At 39.8% G+C, this 14,732-nt stretch overlaps 1 protein-coding gene across 1 annotated transcript in view; it reads left to right on the top strand.

The window, feature by feature from the left end:
* TACR1 (tachykinin receptor 1) overlaps positions 1-5,851 on the top strand; it is a 1,985,090-nt gene extending 1,979,239 nt beyond the window's left edge. Inside the window, exon 5 of the mRNA XM_078666547.1 lies at positions 3,263-5,851. Within this exon, the coding sequence (XP_078522673.1) occupies positions 3,263-3,554 (292 nt within the window). The 3' untranslated portion in view covers positions 3,555-5,851. The remainder of the gene's footprint in view (positions 1-3,262) is intronic.
* The last annotated feature ends 8,881 nt before the right edge of the window (positions 5,852-14,732 follow it).

The raw sequence follows: 14,732 nt of genomic DNA on the forward strand, positions 1-14,732 counted from the left end.
TTACCATTCCTAGTTTGCGATGAGCTATTTGCTAATTACAAATTACCCATTCATTTCCTTCATTTCCATAGGGCGGTTGGACTCACTTTTAGCTCGAACGGCTGAATGGATTTCCACGAAACTTGGCAAAATTGTAGGGACTGGTAGCCCGATGTGCCTTTGCTATGTCTCAAGATATATGCTCCAGTGGTTTTTACGAAAATTTACTTTGAAAAATATATATTGGGCTACATTGGCCTATATATATGTTGGAGCCCAAATGTAGCCCAATGTAGCCCAATGAAGCCCAATGAAGCCCAATGTAGCCCAATGTAGCCCAAAGATGGCTGCCAGAGACAAAAAAACAAATGTAGCCCAAATATCAGCCAGATGTAGCCCAACTATAGCCCAGTGACAGAATGACCAATCAGCTTCGCAAACCTCCGTTACGATATATATCTTTTTTTGAACGTTAATTTCTCAAAATCCACTGGAGCACATATATTGAGACCTAGCAAAGGCACATCGGGCTACCAGTCCCTAATATTTTACCAAGTTTCGTGCAAATCCATTCAGCCGTTCGATTATTATTATTATTTTTTTTTTTGCCCCGCGGGGCCCTTTTAAAACCTCCACATCAAACCTAGGGGGTCAGCGAGGATCTACTATGCCCCCTTATGGTCATTTGCCCCTTCGCTTTGGCCTCCTCTTGTCTCTCGATCCTACCGAGAGACAAGATGGCGGCCGCTACGGACTGTTTGGAATGTTTACAGACGCCGGAGAACCAATCAGCTTCGCTTCACAAAGCTCCGTTGCGCGAAAAGTCCGCGAACCGGAGCGCTTCCCGGTCCGCTGTTACAGATATATATCTTTTTTTGAACGTTAATTTCTCAAAATCCACTGAAGCACATATATTGAGACCTACAAAAGGCACATCGGGCTACCAGTCCCTACAATTTTGCCAAGTTTCGTGCAAATCCATTCAGCCGTTCGGGCTAAAAGTGAGGCCAACCGCCCTATGGAAAACTCAATGTTAAAAACACGTTTTGGGACCCCCCTTTTTTCTCGACCCCCCCTGGACGAACCCCCCCCCCAATTTTCAGGGGCTGCTCAGAAACAAACAAAATGTGCCATTTTCCTGAAAATTTCAGCCAATTCCGTCCACAAACGCCAAAGTTATTAGACATAGAATTTTCAAAAATCCCATAGAGAAAAAATCCTAACTATATATACCTACTGGCGACCGCCAGTAGGTAATATATATATATATATATATATATATATATACACACTTTTGTAATCTACTCTTGGTACAAGTGCCAGAAAGGCATAGAAAGTGTTAGGAAGAAGGAAGAGAAAATGTGGAATAATGTCATCCTAGAGCCTCTTATGTCCTTCTTCCCCTGAGAATTCAATGTTGAAATGGAATCCATAATACCTCCAAGATTTTTGATTTCAGTTGAGGCCGTCGATAGATATCCCATTTCTTCTAACTATGAAGGTATTTGTTTATAATATTCCCAGTATCTGTACGTGTGGATCTCTGCAGATGGAAAGATAGAGAAACAGCAATACTGGTTGCCTAGGAGAACAGAAAATCGAGAACTCCCCCCTCAACTCCTAGAATCAGCCATGGATGGAAAGACAACGGAAATATCTGGTTAGGCGTATATAATTAGTAGCTCAGTCATTTACAAAAAATATGTTTGATCTAAATATGGAGCCTGATAAATTCCAGAACGGAATTATAATGCATACACTGCTAAGAAAAGGTATACTATTTTAGTTGAAAGTTACTAAAAAACACTTCAATCAATCATGTTGATAGCATGGCCTCAAGGGTCCTGATATATAACTAATCATTACATGCATTCATAAATGTCTAACAAAGCAACATGACCCCTAATTGGGGAGAGGATCTATCATAATGGCTAGGGAGGTTGACCTAAAATCTGAGGTACCACGTTTGAGTCTTGGCAAGGCTGCGCAACATCCCGTGATTAAATCACTCAATCTCCCCGTGCCTAACAAAAAAAACCAAAGTGTCCTCGTGTAATACAACTGGTGCTTGTGTAAAGTGCTCTGATACCATTCGGTCAAGTTTACGCTATATAAAACTCCATTAAAACAAATCAATGCAATACTTCCAAAAAGTGGCTTTTATTTGAGTTCTGGAAATCTTGGCAATATTTACTCTACACATTCCACAATTTTCTGTGATCTAAGATAATATTTTTGTTAGAAAAATTATGAATTCAACAGATAGCAAAAGTTATAAGAACATGCACCTTTTATAATGTTAAATGAAGAAAACCTGTACTTGAGTGTTTACAGACATAACGCCCACAACACATCTATGGTAATGTCACTGTTTAATAGATGATTTAAAGTGTTTAACCATGCCAAAACTTCCTCATGTTGTCCATATAGAAATCCTAATCACAAAAAAACAAATGTGACGTTTAACTATAAGCGTAAGGCTCTCTCCAAGGGTATCACCCATGCGTTGGGAACCCTGATGCCCGTGTTGTCTCGGAGAAAATAGGGCCACGTAATTGCCATGGAATTACAAGAAATTACAAATAATCGTAAGGCAAAGCTTCAAGTGACCTATTAAATGAAGGGTTAATAATCACTCCAATGAATCACAGTGGATTTTTAACAATCTCACTGGCCCTCCTTGAATAAAAAGGAATACATTTGGAAGGAGCCTGAGATTTTTAAACCTTCACTCTGGATCACGTATCCCATTTCCCTAACTAAGGACTCCCTATAAACACAAAGCGCCAATTCACCACTTAACCATTTCTGGCAAATGAAGCAGGCCTATGATGAAGCATGACACCCATGGTGGCAAGTGAGATTTAGCCTTAGAATGTTTTGCAATGTTATCTCATTTTAACTCATTGTGACACATCACATTAAATTTGTTGTGATTAAATTGTGTTCTGGGAGGATGCAGACAGTGATGGCCCATTTAATCCTCCCATTCCCTCGACCCTCCCACTATTGAAAGATCAACAGTTTGAGGTCCACATACAGTTGTGGTTGGCACTATGAAATACAATACAAACATACAGCTGTTCTGCACATTAGCTACATCGCTATACTTACAACAGGATAAGAATAATTTGTGATACATTTTCTAGTCAATTTCCTGCTCTTTTAAGTACACTATTCAATGCTTTTTAATACCAATGCGTGAAATAGTTCTAAAATCAACATAACAAATCCACATTAGATTTTGTTAACACATTTTCTCTTTCTTCTCTTTTTTAATCAGATTTCGCATTGGGTTTAAGCATGTTTTTCGATGGTGCCCTTTTATACGTGCAGGTGAATATGAAGGTTTGGAAATGAAATCTACAAGGTATCTTCAAACCCAATGCAGCATGTATAAAGTCAGTCGTGTGGAAACAACGGTATCCTCTGTACTCACCGCCAATGATGAAGACCCTGATGATAGCATCAAGACCAAGAGACTCTCTCTAGATTTAACATCAAATGGATCCTCCCGAAGCGTCTCAAAAACTGTCTCGGAAGCATCTAGTTTCTACTCCAACACACTGTCCTGAAGCATTCTTGAAATCGGATGTTTCAACAATGTGTATTTGTATTTACATTGACCTGTAATATTCAACTGTATTTAATGGCTTTATCACCAGTGATGAACATATCTGCAATAATCTTTTGTAAAAATTGTAATGCCAATATTTCATGAGAAACTTTAAAATCACAGCATCAGTAAGCTAATCTTTTTCTCGGGACTGTGAAAAGCATAACATGCTATGGCATTTGCAAACCAGCTTTACTGTGGTAATAGCAAGTGACAATTGCCTCACACTATCACCAGTTGAAATGCTATAAAAATTGCTGTCACCACATTGTGTGGAGGTAAAATACAACATAAATTGTTTTCAGTGGAGCGTTTGGAGATAGTATGATACTTGTAAAATAACTATGTAATACAGTATATTTTTGTGTTATCTAGCCCATATCACAGGTTCTACATTGTAAAATTCACAGTTGTAAGGACTTTGCTGTAATGTCTGAATTTAATTTAAGTGTTTGAAGTCTTGAATTGTGGCTGCCTCATATTAGATCTTTCACCTATGGATGTGAATGAGGATGATAATGTAGTATTCATGATAATTCAATTTGTCTTACTGCCCAACTGTTAACTTAGAGTTGATGCTTCTTAGAGTTATATTATGAAAAGGTCTTTGCTGTAAAAAAAAATATGAGATAAACCATTTCATAGGTCAGTCCCCTAGGAGACTAAGGAAGGTGCTAAGGCTGAGGGGGCTTCCACTAGCTCACGCAGTGTGTGAACTTTGACATGCTGTGCTACAGTTTCTAACTCCAATCTGGTGCCTTACTCGCCAAATCACATTTTACCCATTGTTATCAGAAGATGTGATAACGGCTTTCAGAAAGATTAATAAGAGCAAAGGCAAACCAATTATGAAAAATGCTTCAAATTACCTAACATTAAATTTGCAACAAACAGATTTTTATTCTTCAATGAGAGCTACAACTTCCTGTTTTCCTGAGAATGAGTCATCCAATATTTTCCAGTGTAGCCATTGAGGGCCAAACTCACGCCATTGTTTTGACAGCCACTGGCAATGTAAAATGTTCCCATTTAAGTTAATTGTATGTAAGATTAGATCCTATGAATCTCAAAAATCCGGACTGACTGCAGTCTTGGAGTACTAATGTTGACCACATCTTAATGGAAACTACACACGTTTATACACAAAGAAGTACAATAATAAACATATCTTTGAAAGGGTCCATCTCTTTTCACCATAAAATGACGGAGATGAAAATGCGGGACTACTTTGTATTTATAGGGAAATTACAAAATAGATTTGTACACAACTATGGTTGTTGAGACATTTTTCAAGTTCATGTTGCCACCATAAATATATAAAAGAAGATTGAGCAAATGTGTAGTATATCTCCAGGTTAGCGGTAGACTTTGTTCTTAATGTAGTCATTGCAAAGCTTTTGTTGTGCTAATAGTGTTTCTGGATTTTACATCAAAAACTTAAACTATTCGGAGTAGCACACACTTTGTTATTAGAGAAACTACAAGAAAAGCATTCCAGAAAATGATTCACATTAACTTTGTCGCACAACATCACACTGGGATGAAATATGAGTTAAATTTTTAAAATTGATTAAAAAAGTTGTAAAAAATATTAGTATTGGCACATGCTCTATTAAGGGTGGAGTGAAACGCAGTCACATGATTGGAGCTTGCTGCTCAGACTAGAATTCATAGAAATGTAAAAAAAAATTAAGAGTTAGTTAGGTGGTCTGACAAGGAAGGTTTATTGATGGAAATATGTTAAGGATATATTCTGATCTTGTCTTCATAGTTACTAATATAATGCAGTGAATTACAGGGTTATAGATATCTTCTTGGAAGACTGTGTACTGATTTCAACAGTGTTGATACAGAAAACAGACCACTTTTATCCTCAAATAAACCCATGTCTTTTAAAAACAATACTTAAATATTTATTTCACGTACAAAGCCAAAAAGATATTTTACATAAAAGTGAGAAAATAATGCACAGACAGTATGTGATTTAGAGAAGGGTAGCTTTTCATCTTTCTTTTGTGATAGTTTGAAAACATTCTGAGGAACTAAATGTAAGACTGTGAGGGAGAAGTTCAAACACCTCGGAGGGAAATTTAAATCTCTTCTTTTATCGTTGTTTCTCAATCTTGGTTTGATGTGTGACATTTTACTGGATGAAAAGGATTTCCCAAATCATTTTTGTTTCCTGAACTTGTTTACCATCTGTGTGGACCAACGGTTGAAGCTATTAAATCAATAAAAGGAATGTAGTGGAAAATGTTTAAGGCAAAGCTTGGCGTTTCTCTGATGTATCATTTAACCGCACCCACTCCTGTATTATGAGAATTCCTGCACACCTTTAAGAAATCAATCTTTTTAAACACTATAGTTCTGTTTGTTTTTCTGTATCTTCGTTCAAAAACTAAGCAGTTTAATTATTTATTTTGTGTTGCAATCTTCAATTTAATTTTTCATCTTTAAATGAAAAGTGTATTGCAAGTATACATTGTTATGAAAACAATAGTTACCAGTTAAGGCCATTCATATATAATCTGCATTGCACTTAAGTTTAAATATATTCTTGGTCAATAAAAATGTGGCTAGGCTGTAATAAAATCATGTGCCCCTTTCTCCCATATGCAAATCTGGAAATCACGGGCACAGGTAAAAGCCACAGTATTCTGCCTATATTGTTTAAATCAAAGTGCGATGGAATCAGTGGTCTGCGGCACAAGAAGGAAACTCTGGCTAAAGCTTTTTCACCATGGGCTGGAGTGACACAATTTCGAGGTAAAAAATCATAAACTTTCAATAGTGCTACTCTTACACTCGGGCTAACTATATAGGAATTGGCGTTTCCGAGAGCACTCATGAGATTGTGAGATGGTCACTCGCTCTAGGTAGTACTGATGCATGTAATAATTTTCCACATGAAAATGTAACAGCTGTATACATGGTGATATAATAATATATTTGCTCTTGAAAATGTGTATCTATCTGTTTTCAACTTCTGGGAAACATGTCTCCCTAACTAGTAGCTCCTTTCTCAAACTTCGTAGGTGCTCCACCCACATTCATAACCTGAAATCACCTATAATCCTGAGAGGAGTACATTTTCAAGAATTTTCACTTTGAGAAACTACTTACAAATATTTGATGAACACTCTAAACCTTGAAACATTATGGGTGTTCAAAAAATTTGCTGGTGGATCCACTCAAGAATATTCACAAACTCTTCCAAATTGATTGAATTTGAATGCAGCAAATCCCATCTGCCAATCAAAACCTGACAATGACTTCACTATTGGAAATTCATTTATTTGAACATCTAAGTTGAAATTAGATGCACTAAAAAATTATGTCAATTGGGCCACGCCTGCCTGTTCCAGGGTGTTTGTAGAATGGCAAACATGAAGGCAATGAATCCCTGCTCTGTGTCATGCACAACAAACCGTAAACGAGCCTGAAGGATTTTTTCTAATGCGATAACTTGCACTGGCATAGCTATATATAGATAAAAGCAAAATGTAAGGACCAATAAATCCATCTCCCTTACAACTTTCCTTACACACCATAACACTCTGGGAGCTACTCACTTTCCAAACATATTCACACTAACCCTTGTTACTGTTAGAACTAAGGAAGATCATAGATGCAAAATACTGCAACATGCATAGATGTGTCAATCATTGAACACAACTAATCCTATTCTACAACGAGAAAGCAACAGGACTAACTTCACCAGTAACTTTGAACAAGGATCCTGGAAGAATTGATATCTGCATTGTGCTGGAAGAGACAAGACAACATGAGAAGAGTGTTGTTTTATAGTATTGACCTATTTAGAAATACGGTAAGCATCTAGATGTTATGACAGCTGTAACTAAAAGAATGGCCCCAAAACAAGCACATAAATATTGGTAATATCACCGAGTACCTCTTTAATATCTGGTTATAGGTTAGATACTGACTGCTACTTTTTCCACACCGTCAAAAGGAAGTTGGCGCGTTTTATACTAGGTTATTTAAATCACAATAAAGCAGCACCCATGTTACCCCCATGATGAAGCATGACACCTGTGGTGTGTGAGGGGAATTGTCCTTAAAAAGGGAAATCCCCAGATATACACTTAGACACATTCAGTCACATTCTAGACCTCCCTACTAACATGGACTGGGGTTTCTTTTTGTGATGTGCAAGACCTCCCTTTAATCATGAGGGGATCCATAGCTGCAGACAGGCATTCATGACGTGCTTTACCGGATATGATGTTCGGCTAAAAGGCCCCCTAGTAAGATTCCTATCTGTATTTGAAAGGAGTCTAAATGTGTGAAAACTGGGTTCTTGTTGGAGTACTCCCCCCCCCACTTTTTGCCTGGTTTTTGATTCAATTTTGACTGAGGTGTACATGGTCACTGATTACCAGGTTCCTGGTACCAGTGTCCCGTGGGGCTGCAGCACCAATCGTGCCAGCCCAAAGACCCCTAACCAAGACCATGCAAACTGCCATTGGAGGTTGCTTGTCTTTGAGCAGAGATACTCAAAGGGTCGACATGGCATACATCCTTGTGTGCCATGCCCCAATACACTGCAGGAGCTATAGGTGAGTCACCCCTGCTGCAGGCCTTAAAGTCCTGAGGCAGGATGCACTATATCCCATGTGTGGACATATCTGCATAAGCAGATATGACCCTGCAATATCTGAGCCATTCTAGGATATTGTAAGTGCACAGGGAAGCCATAGAAAGTACATGGGCTGGATACTTGTCATTAAAAGTTTCCTAGCTCCATAATGGCGTTACTGTACCCTAAGACATTTGGTTCTGGACATCACGTCTTAATAAATTCTCACTGACGCCAGTATTGGATGTATTAATAAATGCAAACAGAAGACCTTTTGGAGGCTACCCTGAAAACCTACCAAGCACTGGTGTGGTCTCTGACTATTCTTAGCCAGCTTTCCACCACCAGACATGTTTCTGACCTCAGGAGTGAGAGCCAGCACTCTCAGAGGCCGGAAACAAAGACGGCTCTGGGCGGAGGTACTTCACACCTCCTCCAGTTTAGGATGGCCTTCCAGGGTGGGAAGCTTCAAAGGCGATGCCGCCTTTAAAATGCTTCAGATAGTGGAGGATGCCTACTCCCTTTTCCTGCTCCAAATTTTGCAGGAGGGTGGGAAAGTTAGTTAGATTAGGAGGTGTGCCCACATTCAGCCAGCTCCACCCCTAAGGTGATGTGGACACGACTTTTCAAATTCCTCCATCTTAGGATGGCAGGAATTCAAACGATTAGGGCCAGGGTAGTGCCCATTCCCACATGAAGTGGTCACTTAGAGGGTGTAGATGACCTAAAGGTAGGTAGCCTGTTGGCTACTATTAGTCACTTTATTTAGTATTTAGGTGGCATCCCTGGACCTTCACCCTAGATTTGACGGACGCAGAGAAGACAAGGACAAAGAAGAGCTGCTGCCCGTGGACTGAAGCTGAGCTGCTGAAAATTCATGCCAAACCCTGCCTGCTGAACTTAAGGATTTGGCATCCGTGGTGTGGTGTCACGTTCTGCAACTGTGAGGCCACCAAGAACCCCGCAGTACCTCCAGGCTTTAACAAATCACCAAAGAAATCACTTGGAGTAGAAGTACTACTCCCCTGTAGTCCACGGGCATCAAAACCACAGAATACTGTTTCCCAACTGGCTGCTCGCCATTGATTCCGACGCAGCACCAGAAACAAAAGTAGTACAACAGCCTCAGCAGATTCAAATTTCTCTACCCTCTAAGTATGGAGACACCAGGATCTACTGGAGCAGTGGCGCACCAATAAGCATGGTACTCAACCCTCTGCAGCACACACCAAGATGAAGAGTCCAATCCGGACTCCAATTGCCCAGGAAGCCAGCAAGCACCCATCGAGGGATGCCAAGACCCCTGAGACCCCCTTTGTGAGTGGGACAGCTGTCCCAGAATCGCCCTTTCCATGCTTCCTGCTCCTAACCACAAGCACATCTTGCTCAGCTGGCCTATCAGCTCTGCACCCAGCTCACTCGGTCTGGGTATCGATCAAACAGCTGTACTCTCATGGTCCTGAAGCCCTTTCAATGTGCTCCATTGTGTGGGACTCCCGGACTTACCTTTAAGTCCCCTTGTGCAATGTGATTTTGAGTGCCCCCCTTCTTTGTAGTGCACCAGCTACTAATGACTTCCGCACCCTGATCCTGGCCAAATCTGTGAGAATCCACTGCTGGAACATTGGGCCCGGCCTTGCTTCCTATGGTAAATCCAGAAGGTGGCCCTTAAGATCCAATTGTGTGAATTTTCAGGCATTTTTCTATTTTCTCCCATTGACTTCAATGCTCGTAATTGCGTACAAAATTGCATAAAAATCAATGTTATTTTCACAAATTGGTCTCGGTTTTATTTTTGAGTGTGTTTTTCATTTATTGCATATGTGAGTACAACAAATGCTTAGCAGTACCCTGATACACGATAAGCTTAACTGCTCACCCACACTGCCACAAATAGAGTGTTAGTATTATCTACTTTTGCCTCCGTATACAATCATGAGTCTTACTGGACTTTCTACACACTGTCCTTAAACTAGATCACTATATAGAAAGCCTGCTTCCTACAATATGGCTTAATTACACCTTGAGGCCAGACAAAGCAACCGGGGAAGCCTAGGGAGCAGGCTCCTCACCCTTATTGTTATAAAAAGTTATATTACTTACTGTGATTTGTCAGTAACATGAACACAAAAACCTAATGCATTGTATGAATCAAAATGACGATATTTCGCTTATTGCAGGCAATGATCTTTTGAACCCTAACTGATGGGCATTGCTTGGCACACAACTGTGGCACTCTTGTGATGGAATGCTGCATTAACATCTGTCCTGTGGGAGTTATTTGCTTTAGACAACTCAATGCATCTCATGGATTTTATTAATTTTATCTCCCATATGTAAGGAAACGATTTTGGTAACCTAATTGATGGGCACAATTTAGTTTAGAAGCCTGTCGAGATACATGTAAGCTGCTTGCTCACTATTTGTCTTATATTGATTTTATCATGTGTTTTCCTTAAAGACATTTTAGACATGCATACAAAGAGATGGATGCCAGGATTATAAGCACTGTTGCCAAAATAGCAGATATGTCTGGTCTGTGAAAAAAGAATGTGGACATTGTTGCAATTAACCATGCAAATAAGGAATTACATTTGCATATTGAAACTAGCAGTTTAGGTTGCGCAATACTCTATATGCCATGCTACTAAGTTATGATCAGGATAAAACTAGTCTAAAACCAGTGGTAGTTGAAAACCATTGTTTAGAGGGAAACAGGAATAAGGCCCTCACTCTAGCGAAAAGGAAATCCTGCTCATATTGAAAAGCATAAGGAAGAACGGGCCCCAGGAGCGAACTGGTTACGGGGAAGTGTCTTTAATGTAGATCGGGCCTTTTGGGCCCCTCATATGCATTGTTTATTCAACTATTGCTTCAAAACCTCAGGAGTACCATTCTGCAACCAATCTATAAGAAAGGCAACATCTTACAGCCTGAGAATTACAGACTAATTGCTCTCCTTGACGCGGATGGGACGGCATATGCAAAAGTCCTTCTGAAAGAGCTAGAGGAATGAATAATATACAATCAAATAATACCATATTACCAGACTGGATTCCGGGCAAACTCATCAACAATGGATAATGCCATTGCATTTTCATATCTGGTAACTAAGGCCACAGAGGGGGTAAACCCACCCCTTTATGGCTGCTTCATTAACTACAGTACTGTCTTTGATGGCATCGACCGCAACATATTGTGGGTAAAGCTTTTAAAGTGGGGGATACCAGGGAAACTTCTATCAGCCATTATGTCCCTCCATACTGGAACATGGGTCCGCAAGAAGCTCACACAGTCACACACACCTGCCAAGATCTATACAAACAAAGGGTTAAAACAGGGCTGTGTGATTGCGCAACACTGTTTAACCTATACATCGCGGACCTGGGACCTGCACTCTCAAAAACTAATATTTTTCCACCTAAATTGGGTCACCTTAGAATACCTATTATGCAATATGCAGACGACCTTGTCACCCTGGATCAAACCAGAGTAGGCATGAAAAGGGCATTGGAGACTCTTCATTTATACAACTCAGAAAATAATCTCCAAACTAATGCAAATGAAACCAAGGTACTGGTCTTTGGACATAAACCCAAAAAATCCCTGCTGGGCTGGAACATCGGACCATTAAGAATTCCAACTGCAAATAAGTATACCTATTTGGGTGTCCAATTCTTAGATACCGACAGAACAACATCTCAGGCCAAATAATTGGAGACAAAATCTGCTAAGGTCACACATGCCCTATGCAAAATACATCAGAACCTTGTGTGCCATTCAACTGAGGGTATCCAAAGAGTAATACAAGCCAAACTATTTGAAACAATCCCCTATGGCCATCTGGCCTTCCCGGGCCTATTGTCCGATAAATTGGAGCACCTACATATCATGGCTTTCATGAAAAATTTTAGACTACCATTCTCGACAAGGCGTACACTGATCAGACTTGAGTTAACTTAACATCAATGGACATAGAATGTAAAAAAGACATAGTGAAGCTGTACCACTGTGTGAACAAGGCTAGCCCGGGTACCCTAAGGGAAGCACTACAAATACTCTTCATGGATCAAACCAGTCGATGGGCTAGGTACCTTGCTTCAGCTAATAAAACACTATGGCTGACAGCTGATCATACAACTATATTAAACCTGCCAACAGTTAGCCTAAAAACCCTTTAAAAAATCAGGGAAAGACCATCTCAAGGCACCAGGACATAGATACGATCAGAGTTATCTGTGCCATAGAGGGCCTTGCAAAATCACATGAAGCCACTTGATGCCAACCATACCTGAAAGTCAGCCTGGGTAGATATGCTCTTCAACATGTCTTGAAGACCAGGCTGCTAACTCTACCAATAAAAAAAACTATAGGGCACATTGGTCAACCATACCAACTGGAAATAGAGGATGTCGACTGTGTCAATACCATACAGAATCAGCAGAGCATGTCATTTGTTGTTGTCCAGCGTTGGTAAGTCGGAGGCGCAAATACTTAAGGGAGATGTTCAATCTAAATAAAGTAAGAACATGCAAGGAGGCCTTAGCGCACATATATACCACAACAGTACCAATCGCGCTGGCACGTGCCAGAAAGTTCTTTGCCACTGCTGGAAAGATCTTATGTCAAACGCAAAGTACAGAAAAATAACAGCATAATAGCAATCCACATGCCGACCGTTGATGAGCATCTATACCATCAATAATAAAACTTTGCTAATTCCAATGGTCAAGAACATTGCCACTTTCAATGAGCAAACAATAAACAAAGCATCTTATGGCCATTCGTGATTTGGTACCAAGCCCGATAAGTTAAGATGAACTAACACTAGGGCACTGACTGTCCAACCCGATGTATATGTAGCTGCCTTTTTTTTCTCGTCTCTTTTAAATCCCTCTGCACTGTCAATGCTTTTAAACACTTTTCTTTTATCAACCTACTGTTTTAACCATGATTGTAATATGCATCGCTTTTGTAAAGGATTTTAGGTAATCATACAATAAAGTATTCATTCATTCATATATGTATATACCTTCATCATCTAAATGCTAGTGAAAAATCACAATGTTTTATGAGGATTCTCAAACTCATCTCTTGAGATTCTTCCATAAAACGTTCGAAACAGCAAAATCTGATAAACAGCACAAATGCATCTTACTTCCAGCACCATGTTTTTGAAAGCCATGCAATATCAAATAAAAAATTAGTTTCTCTGTCAAAATATGAAATTAAGGACATTAAAAAAATATATAAAAGAGCCCCATCAGTTGTGTATTTTATGCTCATTTAGAGCAGCTTAAAGAGTAATTAATCCCTGATTTACCGTATTGCTCAGAAATGTGAGATTTGTAGGTTTGAGTCATTTAAAATATTTTGGAACTATGCTTAAAATAGTTGTGTGATAGTGTGTGCCAGGAAATTGGTGCAGCAGACTAAGTCCCAGATTTAATAAGGCCCTGCACCAGGGTAAAGTGATGGAAAGTGGCACATGGTATTTACTTTCCAGTGCAAAAGGCGCTCAGATCAAAAGGCATTCTGTGCTGTGCTGTATCGCTTTATGCCACGGGTGCTTTACTGTGGTGTAAATTGGGAGATTATCACAAACACCCAAAGGTTTGGAAGCAAAGCCTAATATACTAGGATAGCTAGAGTGGGACTTGCAACAAAAATAACTCCTCTTTGAAGCAGGCTATAACAAGGAGAAATGTTTTCATTACTTTAAAAAAAACCACTTGGATTACATGTGTGATGAAGTGCACAGCACACATTCAGTGTAAAGTCTCCTATGTTTCTCTAGGGGATTTGTACGTTAAGGTTATTCTCCCAGCACAAACGTTATGCTGGAAAGAACACACTGACCTCTGAGACGTTGTGCGTCATTCACTCAAAGCATCCTTTAGAGCGCCATCACAGTGGAAGGCTGAAACAACAGACTAGTTTTAATCGATATGACTTTGTGCTGCATTTTCCCCATTGCACAATGTAGAGAAGCGAAATTGGTTGCTGTGCTGTATTGCATGAAAACATATTAAATCTGGGGCAATGCTTTAAAATGGCATGACAGTCGCTGCTTTTGTGTCCATTACTGGACATGAAATTTCAGAGAGACGTGTAAGTTGCACATGGCCACTGGTCTCGCAGGCCATTATGCTGTATGTCCTAAAAGCTTTCATTCTTAAAAAGCGATGACAAATCTTTATTGCATGGGGCTAAGTATTTAACGGCTGACTCCAAAAAGCAAACTATACACCACTCCCTACCGTATCCTATCATACTTTATATTTCATCACATCCCATCACACCTAGGGCCTGATTACGAAGTAGGTCAGAAAGCCTGAGATCGCTTACATTTCGCCCACTGAATTATAATGTCGGGAGTCAGAGTGTAAGCAGGCCGAGGAAACCGACTGACTCAGACAGAAAAGCAACATACAGCCTGATTCATGAAGCTAAATTGCACTCGCAAAGGGCAAGATTCTCAGAATCTTGCCTTTTGCGAGTGCAATTTTGGCATTTGGGATTCACAATCCCAAATGC

Source organism: Lissotriton helveticus, chromosome 11 (genome assembly GCF_964261635.1).
Source record: "Lissotriton helveticus chromosome 11, aLisHel1.1, whole genome shotgun sequence".
Taxonomy (NCBI): Eukaryota; Metazoa; Chordata; class Amphibia; order Caudata; family Salamandridae; genus Lissotriton; species Lissotriton helveticus.